The sequence below is a fragment of the Mobula birostris genome, chromosome 22 (genome assembly GCF_030028105.1).
Source record: "Mobula birostris isolate sMobBir1 chromosome 22, sMobBir1.hap1, whole genome shotgun sequence".
Lineage (NCBI taxonomy): Eukaryota > Metazoa > Chordata > Chondrichthyes > Myliobatiformes > Myliobatidae > Mobula > Mobula birostris.
The window spans coordinates 55,771,151-55,796,640 of record NC_092391.1 but is presented as its reverse complement, the minus strand read 5'-3'; the positions used below and the strand labels follow the sequence as shown (position 1 = coordinate 55,796,640).

General features: G+C 43.6%; 1 protein-coding gene across 11 annotated transcripts in view; it reads right to left on the bottom strand.

The window, feature by feature from the left end:
* Positions 1-25,236, bottom strand: part of ep400 (E1A binding protein p400) — a 244,722-nt gene extending 219,486 nt beyond the window's left edge. For 10 of the 11 annotated variants that reach the window (XM_072240806.1, XM_072240814.1, XM_072240809.1 and 7 more), the window contains exons 1-2: positions 24,984-25,236; positions 14,408-15,794 (exon numbers count right to left, since the gene is read on the bottom strand). In XM_072240806.1, the coding sequence (XP_072096907.1) occupies positions 14,408-15,766 (1,359 nt within the window). In that variant the 5' untranslated portion in view covers positions 15,767-15,794; positions 24,984-25,236. The remainder of the gene's footprint in view (positions 1-14,407; positions 15,795-24,983) is intronic. The other variant, XM_072240807.1, reaches the window with a different exon arrangement.
* Between the last annotated feature and the right edge of the window lie 254 nt (positions 25,237-25,490).

The window sequence follows — 25,490 nt, the reverse complement described above, 5'->3', positions numbered from 1 at the left end:
TCCCCCCTCACCCTTAACCCATGTCCTCTGGTTTTTTTCTCCCCTTGCCTCAGTGGAAAAAGCCTGCTTGCATTCACTCTATCTATACCCATCATAATTTTATATACCTCTATCAAATCTCCCCTCATTCTTCTACTCTCCAGGGAATAAAGTCCTAACCTATTCAACCTTTCTCTGTAACTGAGTTTCTCAAGTCCCAGCAACATCCTTGTAAACCTTCACTCCCCTGCCTTCTCCCCATACCCTTTGATGCCCTGGCTAATCAAGAACCTATCTATCTCTGTCTTAAATGCACCCAATGACTTTGCCTCCACAGCCATTCATGGCAACAAATTCCACATATTTTCCACCCTCTGACTAAAGCAATTTCTCCGCATCTCTGTTCTAAATGGACATCCTTCAATCCTGAAGTCGTGCCCCCTTGTCCTGGACTCCCTTACCATGGGAAATAACTTTGCTATATCTCATCTGCTCAGACCTTTCAACGTTCAGAACCTTTCCATGCGATCCCCCCATTCTCGTAAACTCCAGGGAATACAGCCTAAGAGCTCCAGACGTTCCTCATACAGTAACCCTCTCATTCCTGGAATCATTCTCATGAACCTTCTCTGAACTCTCGCCAATGTCGGTATATCTTCTCTAAAATAGGGAGTCCAAAACTGCACACAATACTCCAAGTGTGGTCTCACTAGTGCCTTATACAGCCTCAACATCACACCCCTGCTCTTCTATATTATACCTCTAGAAATGAATGCCAACATTGCATTTGCCTTCTTCACCACCAACTCAACCTGGAGGATAACCTTTAGGGTATCCTGCATAAGGACTCCAAAGTCTCTTTGCATCTCTGCATTTTGAATGCTCTCCCCATCTAAATAATAGTCTGCCTGTTTATTTCTTCCACCAAAGTGCATGACCATACACTTTCCAACATTGTATTTCATTTGCCACTTCTTTGCCCATTCTCCTAAACTATCTTAAGTCTCTCTGCAGGCTCTCTATTTCCTCGACACTATCCACTCCTCCACCTATCTTTATATCATCGGCAAACTTCACCACAAATCCATTAATCCCACAGTCCAAATCATTGACACACATCATAAAAAGCAGCGGTCCCAACACCAACCGCTGTGGAACTCCACTAGTAACCGGCAACCAGCCAGAATAGGATCCCTTTATTCCCATTCTCTGTTTTCTGCCAATCAGCCAATGTTCCACCCATGCTGGTAACTCCCCTGTAATTCCATGGGCTCTTATCCTGCTGAACAGCCTCATGTACGGCACCTCGTTAAAGGCCTTCTGAAAATCCAAGTACATACACCACATATACTGCATCTCCTTTGTGTACCCTGCTTGTAATTTCCTCAAAAAAATTGCAGTAGGTTAGTCAGGCAGGATTTTCTTATCAGGAAACCATGCTGGCTTTGGCCTATCTTGTCATGTGCTTCAAGGTACTCTGTAATCTCATCCCTAACAATCAATTCATGTTAAAATTCCCAACGATTATCATGACATTGCCGTTCTGACACAGCTTTTCTATCTTCTGCAGTAATTTGTAATCCACATCCCGGCTGCTGTTTGGAAGCCTGTATACAACTGTCATTAGGGTCCTTTTACCCTTCCCATTTCTTAACTCAACCCATAGAGACTCTATACCTTCCAATCCTATGTCATCCCTTTCAAATGATTTAATATTATTATACACAGGCCACACTACCCCCTCTGCCTACTAACCTATCTTTCCGATACACCATATATCCTTGGATGTTCAGCTCCCGATGACAGGCATCCTTTAGCCAAGTTTCAGAAATGGCCACAGTGTCATACTTGCCAATCTGTAGCTGAATTTCAAGATTTTCCATTTTATTTCTCACACTGCATGCATTCAAATATAAAATTTCCAGTCCAGTATTTGTTGCTTTCTGTTTTAACTGCACCACACCTCTATTGCCCTGTAACTCATCCCACTAGCTGTGATTATACTTTATTGTCGCCAAACAATTGATACTAGAGCGTACAATCATCACAGCGATATTTGATTCTGCGCTTTGCACTCCCTGGAGTACAAATCGACAGTAAATAATAAAAATTTAAATTATAAATCATAAATAGAAAATAGAAAAGGGAAAGTCAGGTAGTGCAAAAAACCGAGAGGCAGGTCTGGATATTTGGAGGGTACCATCCAGATCTGGGTCAGGATCCGTTCAGCAGTCTTATCACACTTGGAAAGAAGCTGTTCCCAAATCTGGCCGTACAAGTCTTCAAGCTCCTGAGCCTTCTCCCGGAGGGAAGAGGGGCAAAAAGTGTGTTGGCTGGGTGGGTCGTCTCCTTGATTATCCTGGCAGCACTGCTCCGACAGCGTGCAGTGTAAAGTGAGTCCAAGGACGGAAGACTGGTTTGTGTGATGTGCTGGGCTGTGTTTACGATTGTCTGCAGCTTCTTCTGGTCTTGAACAGGACAACTTCCATACCAGCCTATCTCCTGCCTGCCTTTTCTATCATTTCTGTCACATGCTATCGGGAATTTTCAGGAATTTCGGGAGGAGAAGATGGCAGCGTGATGCAGCTCGCAGTGGCCACTCCGGTGGTGATGGCTGTTATTTGTCAAGTAGGGTGTCATGCACAACCCTGATTTGATGGAGACGGACGTGAGAGCACGGAGGAACATCTGGAGAAACTTCTGAAATGCCTGCTTCACTGCTGCTGCTACTGTGTGGTCCGGAATCTCTGGAGGAGAAGGCCCCGACTTTGCTCGGCTTTGCTTGTTGCTCAGCCGTCAGGGCAGAGTCGAAGTGCCCAGCAGAGGATGGTGCTCGGAGAGGCTGTATCGGAGGGGCTGGTCAGCGGCTCGAAGTTTTCGGACAGACTCAGAGTCGGCTGCGGTCGGGTGCTTCCAATACATCGGCAAATTGTCGGTGCTTGGAAGTTCATGGCAGGGAGAGTTTCTCCCTTCTGCCACCTGCGTTAGATGATGATCGATCGGGACTTTGAGACCTTTTTTTACTGTGCCGATGATCTGCTCTTAATCAAATTACAGTATTGCTTTGCAATGTTGTAACTATATGTTATAATTATGTGGTTTTGTCAGTTTTAGTCTTGGTTTGTCCTGTTTTTTTTGAGATATCATTCTGGAGGAACATTGTATCATTTTTTAATGCATGCATTTCTAAATGACAATAAACGAGGACTGAGTGTCCTCATAATCTAATCTAATCTAATGTAATCTTTGATTTATTTCAGTTTTCCCCTTCCTCAGCCCTATCACTCTGGTTCCCATCCCCCCTGCCAATTTAGTTTAAACCCTACCGAACAGCTCTATTAAACCTGCCTGCTAGGATATTGAACCCCTTTGGGTTCAGGTGTAACCCGTCCTTTTTGCACAGGTAGTACTTCTCCCAGAAGAGGCCCCAGTGAACCAGGAACCCAAAGCCATGCCCCCTACACCAGTCTCTCAGCCACACATTAATACGCCTGAACATGCTATTCTTGCGCTCATTAGTACGTAGCACAAGCAGCAATCCCGAGATTACTACCCTGGAGGTCCTGCTTTTCAGCTTCCTGCCCAACTCCCTGAATTCTCTCTTCAAAACCTCCTCCCTTTTTCCACCTATGTCATTGGTACCAACATGTATCAAGACTTCTGGCTGTTCACTCTCTCCCTTCAGAATACTCTGCACCCGATCCAAGACATCCCGTACCCTGGCACCTGAGAGGCAACACACCATGCTGATATCTCTATCAGGCTAACAGAACCTCCTGTCTGTTCCCCTCACTATTGAATCCCCAATGACTACCATATTCCTCATCTTCTTCTCTCCCTTCTGCACCACAGAACCAGGCTCAGTGCCAGATACCCGATCGCCATGGTCATTCTCTGTCAGGTCACCCCCCACAGCATCCAAAACGAGATAGCGATTACTGAGGGGCCTGGCCAGAGGGGTGCTCTGAGCTTTGTCCATCCCTTCCCTGACAGTCGCCCACTTGTCCAACTTTTGCAGCCTCGTGATATTATAAGCTCCCACCACCTATTAAATGCCCCCAGTGGTGTGCATCTCAAATAGCCTCTGACAACCAAGTCCAGCTCCTGGCCTTCACATGTGGCTTAGCTATTAAACCTGGTCAAACTGTTTCTACTGACAGGAGAAGGGACAAAAAAAGGTTACCGGTGCCTTAAATTCAGTATTTCCAGGCAGATGGGGCATGTCAGCTGGAGAAGGAAATCTATGATCTCAAACCTCCGCTGGCTAGCTAGGGGCTATACCCACTTCGGGAGTAAACCCTTGGAAAAAGTCCCGAGGGAGAGTCCTTAAGGCAGCTCTACATTGTGTTCAATGCCGATGGCAACTCACTGGTACCAAACTGTTTCTCTGGGTTCATCAGGTGCATGGAGCCTGCTTCCAAGGCTTGCACATTACGTAGACAACTAGGACACAACATCCATGGTAAACCCTGACTGTGCATAAATTGGCACAAGTATTTCATACATTTTTGATTGCTGCTAAACTGATTACAAAAAAATCGCACAGGAATTTCAGCATCAGCATACAGTGGATTCTGGTAAGTTGGACCATCAGGGCAATCAGGGCAGCCAATTACTTTGAAAGAACAAAAGCTAAACCAAGAAAATTGTCATATTTCCTTTATTTATTTGGGACACTAAGCCACTTAATTGGGGCAGAAAACTGTGGCCAAGTAATTTCTAACCAGCATCAGTTGCGTGAACTTGCGTGGCCATTAGACTCTACACTGTGCTTCCAGTGATAGGTCTTTGAATAGCGCCAGTTGTGTGCACTTCTGTTCAAAAAGCAGTGATTTTTGTCACTTAAAATTGTCAAGAAGTATAGCAGTAAGACAATTCTGAACTGTTTTGCTCAATGCAGTTTCAAGAATTCAGGATTGGAGATGCCAGAAATGGTGGGGAGTGAAAGTGAAAGAATTTCACTACTCGGTATTACAAAGGTAGACAATCACCCTGAATGTAACAATGAAAATGAGGATTTGGAGGATGCAATCATCGAAAGCATTGTATAAAGGCAGTCCATTATCTGCACTAGGTGTCTGTGCTGATTTTGTTGATTTCCATTCAATCAAAAGAACAACACGAATGAATTCCTTCATCGATAACTATTAGGAACTAATACCATTTTATAGTACTGTAGAGGTATTGCTAGTGTTCTAATTTGTTGTGTATTTCATTTAAATACATAATTTGTTCCTCTGTTAAACAGCAGTTTATTCTTTTTATACATTTTAACTATTTCGATGAAACTTCTGCTAATTGGGCCAAAGTGTATTGGTCCCGATGTGCCCTAATTAATCGGAATCCACGGTACTCCTAAAATTGTTTCCACTGAAGGATTAATTGAAATGGAGTACAATAAATCCAATGACACAAAGGATTCCTTTTCAGTGCTGATGAAGGTTCTTGGCCCAAAGCGTTGACTGGTTATTCCTTTCCATAGATGCTGCCTGGCCTGCTGAACTCCTCCAGCACATTGTGTGTATTGTGCAAGAATAAGGTTGTGGGTGAGGGGAGAAGGAGTACAAGGTCGAAGGTGATAGCTGAAGCCAAGAGAGGAGGTTAGGTAGGTGGGGGAGCGAGGAATGAAGTGAGAAGCTGGGAGGGGGCAGGTGGAAGAGGTAAAGAGCTGAAGGTGAAAGCTGTTCTTCTTAGGGAGGAAGTGCTAAAAAAAAAGACTGCCCGGGTTTAAGACCAGAGGAGAGAGATTTAAAAGGGATGTCAGGAGCAGCTTCTCCACACAAAGGATAGTGCATATTTGAAATGAGCTGCCCAAAATAGTGGTTCAGGCGGGCACATTATAGGACAGCTTTACAGGGCTTTGGGTCAAACACACACAAATGGAATTAGTTCACTGGGCAATAGTCAGTGTGAACAAGTTAGGCCAAAGGACTTGTTATTTCCAGTACACAATTATTTTGTTCTCCTTTATGCTTGTGTACTGGAAATGACATTGAACAATCTTGAAGCACATTTGTCATGGCCAAGTCTGGCCAGAGGATCTGTTTCCATGCTTACTGCTCTATGACTACAAAACATTAAGAGTTCCTGAAAAAGTAAATGAATGAAAGAGAACCAATTGGACTATCTCTGATCGCACCGGTTGAGGAAACAGGACAAGAAGAAAACTCCCAGGCTCTTCAAACAGAGCATTGGAAAAGGTTACATTCACTCAAGGTTTATCCACTCAGAGGGCAGTAATGGTGGCTAATGTAACCCCACTTTTTAAAAAAGGAGGGAGAGAGAAACCGGGGAATTATAGACCGGTTAGCTTAACGTCGGTGGTGGGGAAACTGCTGGAGTCAGTTATCAAAGATGTGATAACAGCACATTTGGAAAGCGGTGAAATCATCGGACAAAGTCAGCATGGATTTGTGAAAGGAAAATCATGTCTGACGAATCTCATAGAATTTTTTGAGGATGTAACTAGTAGAGTGGATAGGGGAGAACCAGTGGATGTGGTATATTTGGATTTTCAAAAGGCTTTTGACAAGGTCCCACACAGGAGATTAGTGTGCAAACTTAAAGCACATGGTATTGGGGGTAAGGTATTGATGTGGATAGAGAATTGGTTAGCAGACAGGAAGCAAAGAGTGGGAATAAACGGGACCTTTTCAGAATGGCAGGCAGTGACTAGTGGGGTACCACAAGGCTCAGTGCTGGGACCCCAGTTGTTTACAATATATATTAATGACTTGGATGAGGGAATTAAATGCAGCATCTCCAAGTTTGCGGATGACACGAAGCTGGGCAGCAGTGTTAGCTGTGGGGAGGGTGCTAAGAGGATGCAGGGTGACTTGGATAGGTTGGGTGAGTGGGCAAATTCATGGCAGATGCAATTTAATGTGGATAAATGTGAAGTTATCCACTTTGGTGGCAAAAATAGGAAAACAGATTATTATCTGAATGGTGGCCGATTAGGAAAAGGGGAGGTGCAACGAGACCTTGGTGTCATTATACACCAGTCATTGAAAGTGGGCATGCAGGTACAGCAGGCGGTGAAAAAGGCGAATGGTATGCTGGCATTTATAGCGAGAGGATTCAAGTACAGGAGCAGGGAGGTACTATGGCAGTTGTACAAGGCCTTGGTGAGACCACACCTGGAGAATTGTGTGCAGTTTTGGTCCCCTAATCTGAGGAAAGACATCCTTGCCATAGAGGGAGTACAAAGAAGGTTCACCAGATTGATTCCTGGGATGGCAGCACTTTCATATGAAGAAAGACTGGATGAACTGGGCTTGTACTCGTTGGAATTTAGAAGATTGAGGGGGGATCTGATTGAAACGTATAAAATCCTAAAGGGATTGGACAGGCTAGATGCAGGAAGATTGTTCCCGATGTTGGGGAAGTCCAGAACGAGGGGTCACAGTTTGAGGATAAAGGGGAAGCCTTTTAGGACCGAGATTAGGAAAAACTTCTTCACACAGAGAGTGGTGAATCTGTGGAATTCTCTGCCACAGGAAACAGTTGAGGCCAGTTCATTGGCTAGATTTAAGAGGGAGTTAGATATGGCCCTTGTGGCTACGGGGATCAGGGGGTATGGAGGGAAGGCTGGTGCAGGGTTCTGAGTTGGATGATCAGCCATGATCATAATAAATGGCGGTGCAGGCTCGAAGGGCCGAATGGCCTACTCCTGCACCTATTTTCTATGTTTCTATGTACAGAACATGAAACAGCACAGCAGAGTACAGGCCATAATGTTGTACTGACCAACAGTACTGTGCAGATCTTAGACACATATACAATATATAGCTAGGATGCCTAAGACTTTTGCATAGTACTCTACTAATTTTATGTAGTGCACTGTACTGCTGTCACAAAAAAAAACAAATTTCATGACATACATGAGTCTCCACTCTGGACTGAAACTGGGAAGGGGGCAGGGAGAGGGGAATCATGGTTGGGGGAAAGAGGAAGGGAGGGGAGGGAGCAGGAATCAGAGAGACATTCTGTAATGATCAATAAACCAATTGTTTGGAATCAAGTGACCTTGCCTGGTGTCTCAGGACTGGGTGTGTCTGCACCCACGCATCCCTCACCCCGACACTCCTTCTCTGGCATCTGTCCCACACCCCTCCCGCGGCGCTCCACCTTCACCATTCCCAACATCCTTTGCTCCTGCCAGATTTACAAACTTGCTCTCCGCTCCACATTGATAAATATAGCTCTGTGCAAAAGTCTTAGGCACTCTAGCTATATACTTATGTGTATACGTATACATATATAGCTAGGGTGCCTAAGACTTTTGCACAGTACTATATATAAACATACACCCCAATCAAGCTAACCCTTCCTTCTTATCCAGCCTATAACTCTCCATTTTCCTTCCTTCCATGTGCCTACCTAAGAGCCTTTTATACTGACACTGAATCTTTCATATTGACACGGAACCCAGAGGACGAACCCCTTGGGTCGGCTTGTCCAGAAGACAGCCCAATGACTGCAAGTCTGGGCCAGGGACTAGAAGTTGGAGGCCCAACGTCTACGAATCTGAGAGTCCAGAGCAATGGACTGGAGGAGCAGAAGGGATCTGTCCTGAGGTTTAGAAGTGTCTACAAGAAGTGAGCTAGAGTGCAAAAGGGGCTTGTTTTACTGCTGTTGCTTGTTCTGCTGAATACTGTAGGCCTGCTCTGTTGCCACCAGAACGTGTGGTGACACTTGCAAGCTACCCCCAGCTCATCCTTGGGTGTGTTGGTTGTTAACACAAATGACATATTTCATTCATGATTCGATGTACATGAGATAAATAAATCTAAATCTGAATCTTTATCCTGTCAGTACACCAAAGAGCTGGTAAAGCAATACCAGAGACAGGGATGGAGAGCATGATGCAAGCCTATAGAGGTGCGGCATAGAGGTCTTGCTGGCCACTCGCTGTGCAAACCTACTCTCTCCTTTGCATTACAGGAGCTGCAAAGAAAAGAGCCATCAGGACTGTCACACAGGCTGCTGAGCAAGATTTCAGATGGCTATGGATCAAGAGGTATGACCCATGGACCAATGTGACCAGGGTCTGATCAACCCTGCATAGGTCACCTGTTCGAGAGTGCCTGATGTTGAAAGACCTGAAACACCTGATGACCCAAGGTTACATCACTGATCCTGGGGTGTCCCAGCATATCCCAGGATGGATCTCAGCATCATGACTTGGAATTTCTGGGTACCTGATGCATTAGCAACATTTAAATCACACATTATGCCTTCCTATGGGGGAAAAAAAAGATAATACAAAAGAAAATAGTCATTCTACAGAAATTGGCTGGAACAGCCACATGAAAAATCAAAGCAAAATTACAGATGCTAAAATTTGAAACAAAACAGAAAATGCTGAAAACTAAATCATAAGTTCTGTGGAACATTTCAGATCAGAGACTTTCTTCAAATGGGAAAGAGAGAAATCTAGTTCATTTAAACATTGTATAGAGTTTGGGAGAGGGAGCTTACAGTCATAAGAGTGATACAACACAAAAAAAGGCCTTCAACCCATTCAGTCTGTGCTGACCTGTTTTTTCTGCCTGGTCCCAGCTACTCCCAACCTGTGCACCCCTCTCATTCATCCACTTACCCAACCATCTCTTAAGTGTTACAAGTGAACCCACATCCACCACTTCCGCTGGTAGCTCATCCCATGCTCTGAGTGAATAAGTTCTCATTCAGGTTCCCCTTAAATATTTCACCTTTCATTCTAAGCCGCTGATCTCTAGTTCCAATCTCACCCAACCTCGGGGGGAAATGTCTGTATGCATTCACTCTATCTGTACCCCTCATAATTTTCTGTATGTCCATCAAATTTTCTCCCATTCTTCTCTACGCCAGGGAATAAAATCCTGAACCTATTCAATCTTTCCCTATAACTCAGGTCCTCAAGTCCAGGCAACATCCTTGTAAATTTTCTTTGCAATGTTACAGTCTTTTTGATTTCTTTCCTGTGAGCAGCTGACTAGAACTGCACACAATACTTCAAGTTTGCCTCACTGATATTTTATACATTAGCACAACATTCCAACTCCTGTACTCAAAACTTTGATTTACGAAGGCTAAAGTGTCAAAAGCTTTCTAATCAACCCCACCTACCTGTGACACCACTTTCAAGGAATTATGGACCTATATTCCCAGATCCCTTTGTTCCACCACACTCCTTAGGGCCTACCATTGACCCTGGTTGGTCCTACCAAAGTGCAACACCTCACACTTGCCTGCATTGTAAATTCCAACTGCCATTTTCAGCTCACTTTTCACTGCAAGCTTTGACAGCCTTCCTCGCTGTCCACTATATCCTCAATCTTAGTATCATCTGCAAATTTGATGATCCAGTAAACCACATTATCGTCCAGATCACTGATATAGATGACAAACAACAACAGACCCAGTACCAATCCCTGTGGCTCAGCACTAGACACAGACCGCCAGTCAGAGAGGCACTCTCTATGCCAAGGCTGAATCAGTTACAGTTTCAATGTCAATGCGAAGTAACTTTCTAGTTACTAATCCCAGTTTGTCACAAATTTAAATACTGAAATCTAAAAAAAAGTTCTCAACATCTTCCCTGTCAGTCCATCTTCAAGGTATTGCATTGCTCATTGAGACCACCTACATTTTTCAATGAAATCTCTTCACGTCAGGATGACCTTGCTCAACCTGACTCCATGGGGCAACATTCGCATATCAATAATTAGCAGTGTTGCAATTAGGCCGTGTTGAAATATAAACTACTGTCAATCATTTAAAATTACACTCAACAAACTGCAGCTATTTCTAGAGCAGGAGCTCCCAACCTGGGCACAAACATCTCGGTTAATGGTAGGGAGTCCGTGGCATGAAGAAGGTTGGGAACCACTGGTTCTAGAGGTAAACTCTGCTATACCTACAATACATTTTCATCCTCTAGTTTCTACTCACTAAGCAAAGTGCTCATTGTGCAGGCTATGAAAGTTATAGAGTCATTGAAAAGTATAGTACAGAAACAGGCTCTTCATCCCATCTAGTCTGTGCCAAACCATTTAAACTGCCTACTCCCAACGACCCGCATTGGGACCATAGCCCTCCATACCCCTACCATCCATGTACCTATCCAAACTTCTCTCCAATTTTGAAATTGAGCTCACATGCACCACTTGCGCTGGCAGCTCATTCCATACTCTCATGACCCTCTGAGTGAAGAAGTTTCCCCTCATGTTCCCCTTAAACTTTTCACCTTTCTCCCTTAACCCCTGACTTCTGGTTGTAGTCCCAACCAACCTTGGTGGATAAAGCCTGCTTGCATTTACCCTATCTATGCCCCCCTTAATTTTGTACATCTCTATCAAATTTCCTCTCAATCTTTTACGTTCCAAGGAATAAAGTCCGAACCTATTCAATCTTTCCTTTTAACTCAGGTCCTCCAGCTAGTTGTAGAGTCATAGGGCCCATTGGCCAATCTAGTCCATGCTACCCAGGAGTGCCCAACCCAATTTCCTGCGTTCAGCTAAGTACAAATGCTTAGTTGAATTATAAATTCAAAATTTGTAATGTTAAACTTTAAAAATCTGTCTCCCCGCCCCCCCCCATCCCCATCAGAAGACTCTCACAAATTTCTACAGATGTACCATAAAGAGCATTCTAACTGACTGCATCACCATCTGATATGGGGGGAGAGGGGAGCAGCAATGCACAGAATCAAAATAAGCTGAAGAAAGTTGTGACCTCAGCCAGCTCCATCATGGGTACTAGCCTCTGTAGCATCCAGGTCATCTTCAAGGAACAGTGTCTCAGAAGAGAGGCATCCATCAATAAGGACCCCCACTACCCAGGTCATGCTTTGTTCTCATTGTTACCATCAGGGAGGAGGTACAGAAGCCTGAAGACACACACTTAATGATTCCAGAACCGCTTCTTCCCCTCTGCCATCCAATTTCTAATGGACATTGAACCCATGAACACCACCTCACCACTTTTTTTGCACTACTTATTTAATTTAACACACACACACACTTGAAATAAAACACCTAAAAACATGAATTTAATAAATGTTGATCTATTCATATCAGTTTGCAAAAAAAAATGTAAATTCAGTCTCGTGATATCGGACAACTGACAGTCCTGAGCCACATTACAACTTTACTCCATTTCAATAGATATAAATTATGTGATGGGGCTTGTGGAAATGCTGACATTCCAAGCCGCACTTTCCCAATAGCTGAAATACTTACAACAATTATATGATGGCAAGAGTTTCCCCTCACATTTTCTAACAAAATTTCTCTCTCTCTCTCACACACACACACACACTCACTCAATGATGAAGAAAAGCCATTTTTTGGTCACTGGTTCTGCCAAGATAGGATAAAGCTTCCTAAAAGACAAAACTCAGTGCTATAAATCAACTCACATCTGCTTCCAGCTATCCTCCTTCCCCACTCCCCCTCCACTTTTTTTTATTCTGGCATCTTCTGCTTTTCCTTTCCAGTCCTGAAGAAGGGTTTCAACCCAAAACATCAGCTGTTTATTCACTTCCACAGATGTTGCCTGACCTGCTGAGTTCCTCCACAGTAGCGCATGGTTAGCACAATGCATTACAGTACAGGCGACCCGGGTTCAATTGCCGCAGCAGCCTGCAAGGAGCTTGTATGTTTTCCCCGTGACCACGTGGGTTTCCTCCGGGTGCCCCCGTTTACTCCCACACTCCAAAGATGTACCAATTGGTAGGTAAATTAGTTGTAAATTGTCCTATGTTTAGGCTAGGATTAAATCAGGGATTGCTGGGTGGCCTGGCTCGAAGGGCCAGAAGGGCCAATTCCATGATGTGTCTCAATAAATAAATAAATTTTGTGTTTCTCTGTTGCTCTGAATTTCTGGCATCTGCAGACTTTTTTGTGTTTATGATTTGCTACTGAAATCTTTATTTTAAAGGAGCCAATATTCTGAAACACTTAAGACTGTTTTCTCTCTGTTATATATTGATCTCAATATTATTCTCTGAACAAAGCGTAGGGTAAGAACCAGGTGGTGTACAAATATCCCAAGCTCGCCTTAGAAAGCGTCACATCAAGCATAACTGCAGAACATTCCTGGCTTTCCTTTGACCCATAACAGAAAACCAACATTCTAAATGGATCATTTTGAACGTGGCTAGAGGCCGGGAAGCAAACGAATGGACACATTCAAAGATGTACAGTATGGAAAGGGACCATGCAAACCAACTGTTTTTAGCCATCTTCTCCAATTTTTATAATGGAAATGGAAAAGAATCCCATCAATATTCAAGGGTGAGAATTTCTTTCAATAATACAACATATCTTTAGCCCAGTACTAACTCCATTTATTCTGAATGATCATTTGGAGTAATGGTATGAAATTTTTTCCATTCATACAAAGTTCTGATTTTGTGTAACGCTCCCATCCGGTTCTGTATAAGAGGATGTACTAATTACCTTAACTGAATTTGATCCGTCTTAGATAGATCAGCTAAAAATTGTATTAAGTACTAAAAAAAAACTAAACAATTGTCAGTTTGCTATGCAGAAAGTTTACAAGCAAAAATGCCATTAACATTTGGAGCTGTTATCTGAGAGAATAAGTCATAATTTAGTGCAAAAGCTTTGGACTTGGTTGAAGCATTCAATAATAAATGGAGGGACCACATTCAAAAACAGCAGAGAGGGATGGAAGAATGAATGTGACACGAAAATGACAATGATCGATGCCGTCCTGAATAAACCTAGATGGGTTGAGATTCCCACTTCTGTGTTAAATGCAGGCTGGGTTGTGCCAGGGACACAAAACTTGAGTATGAGGAAGGATTTTGTGCTTTCCCAGCGTATATGACGCATAAACTCTTCTTGGACTTCCAGCGGGATACAAGTGTATATATTCTCAACTGCCATCACCCATCCCTCCTGATTGGTTAGTTCTCAACCAATCAGGTTTCTGCTGTCCCACTCAGTTTAAAACTGCTCTAAGTAGGAAATTGGAATACGATTTTAAACCAGGTGGGACAGCAGAAACCTGGTTGGTTGAGGGTTAACCAATCAGGAGGGACAGACGACAGGAGGTGAGAATGTATACCATCAGACTATAGACGTGCCTGGGCATCATCCCTGATGATGGCGGTGTTTGTCATCAAAACGTCAGTTAAAACATCTGTACCCGGCTGGAAGCCCGAGAAGAGCTTATGCATCAACCCATAAGTACATTTCATTATTTGCAAAATTTACAGAAATAATCCAATTTCAGTTAAAACCAGATTTCCAGATAATTCAAAGCTTCACCTGTCTTAAAAATCAAGGGAGAAAAATTGATTTGCCAATGAGATTGCCCTAGACAACTAGATGCTAAAACTTTCTCAGCCTGCAGTTGCCACAGTGCAGGAAGTGTGAACGGTTTTTGCACACTAAACAGCAAATAGTTTTACCTCATCATTGATGACCTCGGATTGCTCCTCCTCCTCCTCCTCTTCAAGATCCAAGTCTCCTTGCTTCAGATATGCCAACAAGGCCATACAGGGTTTCCGTCTGAATGCTAGGTAATCCATCATATTCCCCTGGCAGTGCTGAAGAAAGAAAAGTTCAATCAAGTAGTCCTTAAATGTCTCCCTCAGAGTCTCCATTTGGGCAAGGTGGTGCTCTAAACACTGCTTTCTCATTTGAGAAACCTCTGGGGTAGCAGGTGGAATTTCTTCCAACTTCTTTGGTTGTTTCCTCACGACTGGGACGCAAGGAGTGGTGGGAGTGAGACATGCCGCTGCCAGGCCCTGAGCTACGGCACTCCGAGATGGGCTAGAAGGAGGTGGCGGTGATGTCATTCCAAAGCTTGATGCCCCTACCACTCCTGTGGTCAAGGATACAGGTGTCCTTTCATAATTTACAGGCCTGGCCATCTGCTGGCTGTGAAGAACCTGCTGTTGCTGCTGTATCAGTTGTCCTTGTATGATGCTGCTGATCTGCGGAGGCAGGTTCGATGTGGTGATGTGGCTTGGGCTGGGCAAGGGCTGCATGGCGCCACTGGCCACTGGGCTCTGAGGGCCCAAGTGATGAATAGTTCCACCAGTCTGGGAGTGTGGCTGCGAGAGCCTACGCTCCCGTGATCCAGAAACTGATGTGGCGGCTGCCGTCAACTGCACCTGCCCTCCAACGCTTGAAGTTATCTGAGTAAGACCGGACGGATCCTGATATACAAAGTGCCCACCACTCGATGGACTGAGGTTCAGCTGCCTAACCAGTACATTGGCGTCTACATATCCTCGGGTCGGGCTCTGACTGCACATACTCAACCCCGTAGCCGCTGCCCCTGTCCGCTGCACGCCCTGTAGCATCGATGCAGGACTGTGCTGCGTGGGACTCTGCGGCTGCACCTGAGGCAAGGGCGAAGTGACTTGAATATACGACGGGGATCCGTGATCAAAGCGCCTTTGCTGTCCCACAACCTGTGAACTATACTGGAAACCAGGGGACGCTGGGTTTTGAATCGGAAGGGGAGCCAACGTGATCTGCTGATTCCCGGCCATCACCTGGCTCACATTCTGCAGCGTGATGTTGACATTCTGCGCAGATACCGGACTCCGGTTCATGATGAGCTGCTGCAACTGATAACTTGGGGACTGTGGCCCAGAAGGACTGGCCACCGTGTGCGGCACGGGGCTGAGAGCGGGAGCGAACGGCGTGACAGGAGAATGAGGTAATGCAGTCTGTTCATCTCCCTCGGCGCCAGTATATGACTTGGATCTCTGCAGTGGGCGCTGTATATTTTGTGGACCACTGCCATGGTGCATCATCACCAACACCCTCTTGGATGAGTACTACCTGGAAGAAAAAGATTATTTAGTTTTACACAATGTAATCAATTACAAAAATAAATACTTCAAAAGTAATTTTAAAAATAAACATCAAAAGCAAAATCAAAATACTGTTTTTTATATACATATTATAAACATATTATAAAAAGCAGTAATTCTACTTGAAAAATAATTAACTTAAAAAAAATCTTAAACGTCAAATGCAATGGTGACGAGATGGCGTACAGGAGCAAGGTATACCAGCTAGTTGAGTGGTGTCACAGCAACAACCTCGCACTCAATGTCAGTAAGACCAAAGAATTGATGGTGGACTTGAGAAAGGATAGGACAAGTGAACACATACCAGTCATCATAGAGGGATCAGAAGTGGAAAAAGTGAACAATTTCAAGTTCCTGTGTGTTAGAATCTCTGAGGCCATAACCTGGTCCCAACAAATCAATGCAGTTATAAAGAAGGCAAAACAGCAGCTGTATTTGATTAGGAGTAAAAACAGATGTATTGTGGAGACCATTCTGACTGGCTGCACCACCGTCTGATGTTGGGGGGTGGGGGACGGGCTACTGCAGAGGATCAAAGTAAGCTGCACAGAGCTGTAAAAATAGTCAGCTCCATCATGGGTATCAGCTTCCGTAGTATCCAAGATATATTCAAGAAGCGGTGTCTCAAAAAGGTGGCATCCATCACTAAGGTCCGCATCAGCCAGGACATGCCCTCTTCTCATTGCTATCATCAGGAAGGAGGTACAGAAGTCTGAAGGAACACACTCAAGTGATTCAGGAACAGCTTCTTCCCCTCTGCCATCAGATTTCTGAATGGACAGTGAACTCATGAACACTATCCCACTACTTTTTTTAAATTCTATTTTTGCTCTACTTACTTATAATTTAACTATTTAATATATAATTAACGTAATTCAGTTCTTTTTTCTATACTACCATGTATTGCATTGTACTGCCGCTGCAAATTTAACAAATTTCGTAAGATATGCTGGTGATATTAAACCCAATTTTAATTCTGATATTTATTTTCACAACATACATTAAGTGAATTCTGAACTTCCAACTAAATCTGACATCGTGTGAATTTATCTACATAAATCACCCGTAAGAAATTCTTACAACCTGATACGTACTGCCTTTTATGGGCTAGTTCTGTGGAAATTAGCTGCTGCATCCAAAAGATGACTTTGTTTCCAATGAAATATACAGCTTTACAATAAAGGTGACCTGGATTCAATTCCTGCTGCTGTCTGCAAGGAGTTTGTACATTCTCCCCATGAGGCCACGTGGGTTTCCTCCGGGTCACGGTGTCCTCCCACAGCTCAAAGATGTATCAGTTTAGTAAGTTAATTCATTATTATAAATTGTCCCGCAAATCAGCTGATTGCTGGGTGGCGCAGTTCGAAGGGCCTATTCTGCACTGTCTCTCAATAAGTAAATAAATAACTGACAATGGAGAGCTTTAGGACATCAACACATCATACAAGTTCAGAAAAATATCATTGGCCTCCAAGCTCCCTAACAGTAACTATACTTTGACTGCAAATCACTGAACAAATAACAAATATAAACATCTTGAAGGATTTTAATCCTTATATCGGCTGGTCATATCAAACAGGCAAAGAGGGTTGAGAATGAGTTCAAGGAACCCAGGTAAGTCAGATTCCTGTAACAATGCATCGAGCATCCAACCAGGAACCAGCTATTTTAAGTAAGTCGTCTCATCATAAATAATCTCCTGACAAAGAGAAATAAAGATTATAACAGAATTTCACATTCAACTAGAGCGGGGTTGCTAACTTTCTTATGCCATGGAACTTTAGGATATAAAATGCCATGTAATGTTGGGTCAAACAGGCCTCTTCCTCTATGAGAGTCTCAATATGATGCCTGTTGTGTCTCCTTTTGTCGAATAAAAGGTTACTTCATATCTACCAACTACATCTCTCTGGTGATTTTGTTCACATTACAACAAGGATTGGACTGAATAGAGTTCAAGGATAAGGTCTATACATGTGAAAGTCCGCAAGGGCCATTCAGCCAAAACGACACCTGAATGACTGCCATCTCAGTTTCTCCATTTTAATAATTCATGACTTTCCAACAGCAAAGTGTGCTAACAAGAATATTAATGTAATAGTCTGTATCAGTTTTATTTTAATGGTTGATACAAGAGCTAAGTGATTTGAAATATAAAAATGCCTTTGGCTATCATGCCTGTTTTTTTATGTAAAAGCACAGGTTGAGTTAATCTATTTCATTTCCTTGGGGAAGAGTCGACCTCCTTCCTACTCCACAACCTCAAATAAGATTCAAACACCACAATCATTATCAGTTACCCAAGATGTTTTCTGCTATTTCCCAAGCACTAGAGATTCTGCAGATGCTGGAAATCCCAAGCAACACACACAAAATGCTGAAGGAACTCAGGGGGTCAAGCTGCATCTATAGTGTGGAATAAACAATTGGCGTTTTGGGCAGAGACCTTTCTTCAGGACTGGTATTTCCTATTTCTTTTAGGAAACTGTTGTATTCTTAACATTTCCATCCTTTCTAAACTTACAACTAAGGTGGAACGCAAGTTTCAGAGAAAAAATAAAATTAAAACCTATCTATATACTGCTGCTTCAATCCCTATCCAATAAATGGAGTGCAGTAGATTTTGGTTAGTTGGGCTATCTGTTAATTGGGGCAGCCACTTATTTGGGACATCTTTTAATAAAAAAAAACTAATTAAGAAAATAGCTGGGATTCCTTTCATTTACTTGGGACACTACACTGCTTTAATTTGGCAGAAGACTTAGAACACAGAATAGTACAGCACATTACAGGCCCTTCGGCCCACAATGTTGTGCCAACCCTCAAACCCTGCCTCCCATATAAGCCCCCACCTTAACTTCCTCCATATACCTGTCTAGTAGTCTCTTAAACTTCACTAGTGTATCTGCCTCCACCAATGACTCAGGCAGTGCATTCCACGCACCAACCACTCTCTGAGTAAAAAACCTTCCTCTAATATCCCCCTTGAACTTCCCACCTCTTATCTTAAAGCCATGTCCTCTTGTATTGAGCAGTGGTGCCCTGGGGAAGAGGTGCTGGCTATCCACTCTATCTATTCCTCTTATTATCTTGTACACCTCTATCATGTCTCCTCTCAGCCTCCTTCTCTCCAAAGAGTAAAGCCCTAGCTCCCTTAATCTCTGATCATAATGCATACTCTCTAAACCAGGCAGCATCCTGGAAAATCTCCTCTGTACCCTTTCCAATGCTTCCACATCCTTCCTATAGTGAGGCGACCAGAACTGGACACAGTACTCCAAGTGTGGCCTAACCAGAGTTTTATAGAGCTGCATCACTACATTGCGACTCTTAAACTCTATCCCTCAACTTATGAAAGCTAACACCCCATAAGCTTTCTTAACTACTCTATCTACCTGTGAGGCAACCTTCAGGGATCTGTGGACATGTACCCCCAGATCCCTCTGCTCCTTGCTGAATAGTTTATAACTAGCGTCAGATGCTTGCACTTATGTAGCCGTTAAAACACTACACCACGCTTAGAGTGAATAGTTTTTAAATAGCACCAATCGCTTACACTTGCGTAACCATTAGGCACTACACTGTGCTTTGCGTGAATAGTTTTTAAATAGACGTGTCAGTTAGTCTACGTGTCAAAAAGCAGTGATTTTTGGCACTGATGGTTGGCAAGAAATAAGCAGTAAGACAATTCAAAATTGTTTTGCTCACTACAGTTTCAAGCATTCAGGCTTGGAGTTGCCAGAAACAGCCGGGATTGAAAATGAAACTATTTCACTACTTCAGCAAGCTAGGAACTACGAAGAATTTGAAGTCATCCTGAATGCTACAATGAAAATGTAGATTTGGAGGATGCAATCATCAAAAGCATTGTATGAAGGTGTCTGTGCTGATTTTGTTCATCAAAAGAACTTAAACATTGGATGAATTTTTCGATCAATAACTATTAGGAACTAATACAGTTTTATAGTACTGTAGTAATATCAGTAGTATTCCAATTTGTTCTGTATTTCATTTAAATACAGAATTTCATTTAATTTCATTGAATATAGAATTTTATTTAAATACAGTTACTCAGTTTGTATTTTTTATGCTTTTTAACTATTTCCACGAAACTTCAGCTTATTGGGCCAAAATGTACATGTTCATTTCAACCTCTCACTGCTACAGGTGGAAGTTCCCACTTGCTTCAAAAAGGCAACAATTACACCAGTGCCTAAGAAGAATAATGTGGCTGCCTTATTGACTATCGCCCGGTGGCACTCACATTGACAGTGACGAAATGCTTTGAGAGGTTGGTCATGACTAAACTGAACTTCTGCCTCAGCAAGGACCTGGACCCATTGCAATTTGCCTATCGCCACAGTAGGTCAATGGCAGATACAATCTCAATGGCTCTCCACATGGCTTTAGACCACCTGGACAACACTAACACCTATGTCAGGATGCTGTTCATCGACTATAGCTCAATCCCACAATCCTGATTGAGAAGTTGCAAAATCTGGGCCACTGTACCTCCCTCCGCAATTGGATCCTCAACTTCCTAACCGGAAGACCACAATCCCTGCGGATTGATGATAACATATCCTCGCTGACAATCAACACTAGCGCACCTCAGGGATGTGTGCTTAGCCCACTGCTCTGCTCTCTATATACACAACTGTGTGGCTAGGCATAGCTCAAATACCATCTATAAATTTGCTGACAATACAACCATTTCTGGTAGAATCTCAGGTGGTGACGAGAGGGCGTACATGAGTGAGATATGCCAACTAGTGGAGTAGTGTCGCAGCAACAACCTAGCACTCAACGTAAGACGAAAGAACTGATTGGGGACTTCAGGAAGGGTAAGACGAAGGAACACGCACCAATTCTTAGAGGAATCAGAAGCAGAGAGAGTGAGCAGTTTCAAGTTCCTGGGTGTCAAGGTCTCTGAGGATCTAACCTGGTCCCAATATATCGATGTAGTTATAAAGAAGGCAAGACAGCGGCTATTAGGAATTTGAAGAGATTTGGCACATCAATAAATACACTCAAAAACTTCTATAGTTGTACCGTGGAGAGCATTCTGACAGGCTGCATCACTGTCTGGTATGGAGGGGCTACTGCACAGGACCGAAAGAAGCTGCAGAGGGTTGTAAATCTAGTCAGCTCCATCTTGGGTACTAGCCTACTAAGTACCCAGGACATCTTCAGGGTGTGGTGTCTCAGAAAGGGAACATCCATTATTAAGGACCTCCAGCACCCAGGCCAAGTCTTTTTCTCACTGTTACCATCAGGTAGGAGGTACAGAAGCCCAAAGGCACACGCTCAGCGATTCAGGAACAGCTTCTTCCCCTCTGCTATCTGATTCCTAAATGGACATTGAATCTTTGGACACCACCTCACTTTTTTTGAAAATATACAGTATTTCTGTTTTTGCATTTTTTAAAATCTATTCAATATACGTATAGTGTAATTGATTTACTTGTTTATTATTATTATTTTTCTCTGCTAGATCATGTATTGCATTGAACTGCTGCTGCCAAGTTAACAAACTTCACGTCACATGCCGGTGATAATAAACCTGATTCTGATTCATTTCATATGTTTCAGTTAACCTGAATCCACTATACTTGTAATCAGTTGTACTGAATAAAAAATTAAAGCAAACGTGCACAGGATGCTAGCATAAACAGCCATTTGATAATGACAGGTTGTATCATGGTCTGGGACAGCTATTCAAATGCACCGTAATGTATGAAGCCGCAGAGATAGTGGACTCATCCCAATACATCATTGGCACATCCCTCCTACTATTGATACATAGCGTAGCGGTTAGTGCAACGCTATTACAGCTCTGGATATCAAAGTTTGGAATTTAGTTCCAGCGTCCTCTGTGAGCGAGTTTGTACATTCTTCCCCTTGAAGGTACTGGTTTCCTCCAGGTGCTTTAGGTGATTTTTTAAACCCCGTTATTTTGGAAACATTTTACATGTAAGTGATTACTTAAGAGATGGAAATTGCTCTATTTACCAATAATTCATAGGCATCAGTGACTGGAGGAAGGGTAAGAGGGAACAACAGAAAAAATAACATCTTTTGTACAAATGAATCAAACCAATTAAGCTTAGAATTTTTAAATCATACATAACACTGGAATGGAAAACCTACATAAAGGATACAGCCCAGTCCATCACGGGTAAAGCCCTCCCCATCATTGAGCACATCTACACGAAACATAACCATGGGAAAGCGGCATCCATCATCAGGGACCCCACCACCGAGGTGATGCTCTCTTCTTGCTGCTGCCACCAGGAAGAGGGTACAGGAGCCTTAGGACTCACACCACCAGGCTAAGGAACCGTTATTACCCCTCAACCACCAGGCTGTTGAACCAAAGGGGATAACTTCACTCACTTACCCCATCATTGAAATGTTCCCACTTCCTATACGCTCACTTCCAAGGTCTTCATCTCATGTTCTCAATATTTATTGCTCATTTACTTAATTATTATATCTTTCTTTTTTTGTATATGCACAGTTTAGTGTCTTTAGCACACTGGTTGCACACCCAACATTATCTTTGATTCTATTATCACTATTATTCTATGATGGATTTATTGACTGTGCCTACAAGAAAATGAACCTCAGAATTATGTACGGCAATATACTGGATTTACTTTGAACTTTAAATAAATAAATTAAAGTAAATCAATCAAGTGGGGATGATGGACTTAAGTTATTCACAGAATGTGTCTTTGGCCATAGGTTTTAAACTGAAGCAACCACAATACACTAAACAAACTGGCCCTAAAGGGTTAAAAACATTGTTACAAAGACAAAACAGGGTGTTGTACAACAAAAACAGGCCTTGGTTTTATTTTAATTCAGAGATATAGCATGGTAACAGGTCCTTCTGGCTCTACAAGTCCATGCTGCCCAGTTGTACCCATGTGACGAATCAACCTACTAACTGCAGCAACGCACACAAAGCGCTGGAGGGACTCAGCAGGTCAGGCAGCATCTATAGAGATGAATACAGGTGTCCCCCGCTTTATAAAAGTTCACTTTACGCCACTTTGCTTTTACAACTGACCTACATTAGTACTTGTTTTTGCTATCCGAAAGAAACCTGAAGAGGATTTTCGCTTTTACGAAAAAAGGCCCCTGCTTTAAACTTGTGTTTAACCCAAGAAAGACTACCATGACCGTGAAGCCTTGCACGGGCAGGCATGTGCGTATGCGTGTACGTGCCTTTTCTTAGGTTTTATGTATTTGGTATGATTTGGTAGGTTATTTTTTGGGTCTGGGAACACTCAAAAGATTTTTCCCACATAAATTAATGGTACTGTAATCACTTCTTCGCTTTACGCCATTTCGCAATACAAAAGGTTTCATAGGAGTGCTCTACTTTCGGATAGTGGGGGAAACCTGTCAACAGTTGCTGTCTTGGACCAAGATCCTATATATATATATGTGTGTGTGTGTGTGTGTGTGTGTGTGTGTGTGTGTGTGTGTCTCTCTCACTACCATTCAAACATCCAAACAGTCCTTCCAGGTGAAGTGACTCTTCACCTGTGAGTCGGTGGGATCATATACTGTGTCCGGTGCTTTGGGTGCGACCTCCTGTATATTAGTGAGACCCAACATTGATTGGGAGACTGCTTCGCCAAACACTTATGCTCACTCCATCCACCAGAAAAAGCAGGATCTCCCACTGGCCACCCATTTTAATTCCACTTCCCATTCCCATTCAGATATGTCTACCCATGGCTTCCTCTACTGTCGTGATGAAGCCACACTCAAGTTAGTGGAACAACACCTTACATTCTGTTTGGGTAGCCTCCAACCTGATGGCATGAACATCAATTTGTCAAACTTCTGGTAATGCCTTCCCCCTTCACCATTCCCCTTTTCCTTCTGCCACCTTATCTCCCTGCTGTCCATCGCCTCCTTCTGGTGCTCCTCCCCTTTTCTTCCATGGCTTCTATCCTCTCCTAATAGATTCCCCCTTCTCCAGCCCTGTATCTCTATCATCAGTCAACTTCCCAGCTCTTTACTTCACCACTCCCCCTTTCCCGGTTTCACCTATCATCTTGTGTTTCTCCCTCCCCTCCCCTCCCCCCCCCCCACCTTTTAACTCTACCCCTCATCTTTTTTTCTCCAGACCTGTTGAAGGATCTTGGCCCAAAATGTCAACTGTACTCTTTTCCATAGATGCTGCCTAGCCTGCTGAGTCCCTTTAGTGTTTTGTGTGTGTTACTCTCCATGGCACATCTGTAGAAGTTTGAGTGTTTTAGGTGACAAACCAAATCTCCTTAAACTCCGAATGAAATATAGCCACTGTCTTGCCTTCTTTACAGCTGCATTGATATGCTGGGACTAGGTCAGATCCTCAAAGATCTTGACACCCAGGAATTTGAAATTGTTTACTCATGTACACATACATTATACGTACATATAGACACACACACACATATATTATACACACACACATACATAAATATCTCAATTATTACCTATTGCAATGCACTGCTGCCACAAAACAATATATTTCATGACATGTGCCAGTGATATTAAACCAGATTCTGTTTATTTATTTCCATAGATTTGCCTCATCTGCTGAATTCCTCCTACATTTTGTGTGGATTGCTCTGGATTTCCAGCATCTGCAGAATCTTGTGTTAATAATTTGCAAGGAAGTTGTTCCATGCATGGTGTGTGGGGGGGGGGGGGGGAGTCACTATCCTCACTTGGTCTCACCCATCACCTGCCAGCTTCGACTCCTATCCTTCCCACCCTCCCTTCCTTCTAATTCTGGGCATCTTCCCCTTTTCTTTCCAATCCTGAAGAATGTCATTCCCATAGATGCTACCCGACCTACTGAGTTCCTCCAGCATTTTGTGTGAGTTGCTCTAAATTTCCGGCATCTGCACAATCTGCAGTTTATAATGTGCTGCATTTGTAGCAGCGATGCACTATTAAATACGCGGAATACAGAACAAACTGCATTTAAGTCCACAGTCACAGGTGAGCCACTTGCACCTGTCCCACAGATGCGCGCGCACGCTCTCAAGCCCCGCCCACTCCCAGGCCGCGCGCGATCCCGCGACCGCTCTATGCCACCACGCGTGCGCAGCGGGCCTGGCGCCGGACCCCCGCCCCGCCGCTCGCTTACCCGATCCTCCTTTCACAGCGGCTGCCGGAGCCGCGCCTCCATTGGGCACGGCTGTCTCGCTTTCTCGCCGCCGGTGTCGAACCGGAGGAGGCAACACGACTCTACCGCCCCTCGGTCAACGAAGTAAAAACCGAAGCTCGGTTTAGGAATGAGGCGGGCCGCTCGGCGGAGCAGACAACCGACTAGACTCTATCATCCAACATGGCGCCCGGCTCTCCGCCAGTCTCTCTCCTCACCGGAAGTCAAGCCGGCCGCGCGGAACGCGGATTGACGATCGCTACACCCAATCGGCGCAATACGCCTGGAGGGGGCGGGACCATTCTCTGGGCATATTATTTGCATACCTCTCCGCATCCTTAAAGGGGCAGCGCACAACCATGTATTGCTAGATGAGCTGGATGCAAATTCTGATTAAATATTGCAATCGAAAAAAAAGTGAAATAAAATAAAATTGATGAAAACAGAAAGCATTTTGGCGGGAAAAAAAATTAAAGTTTGGGGTCAAAG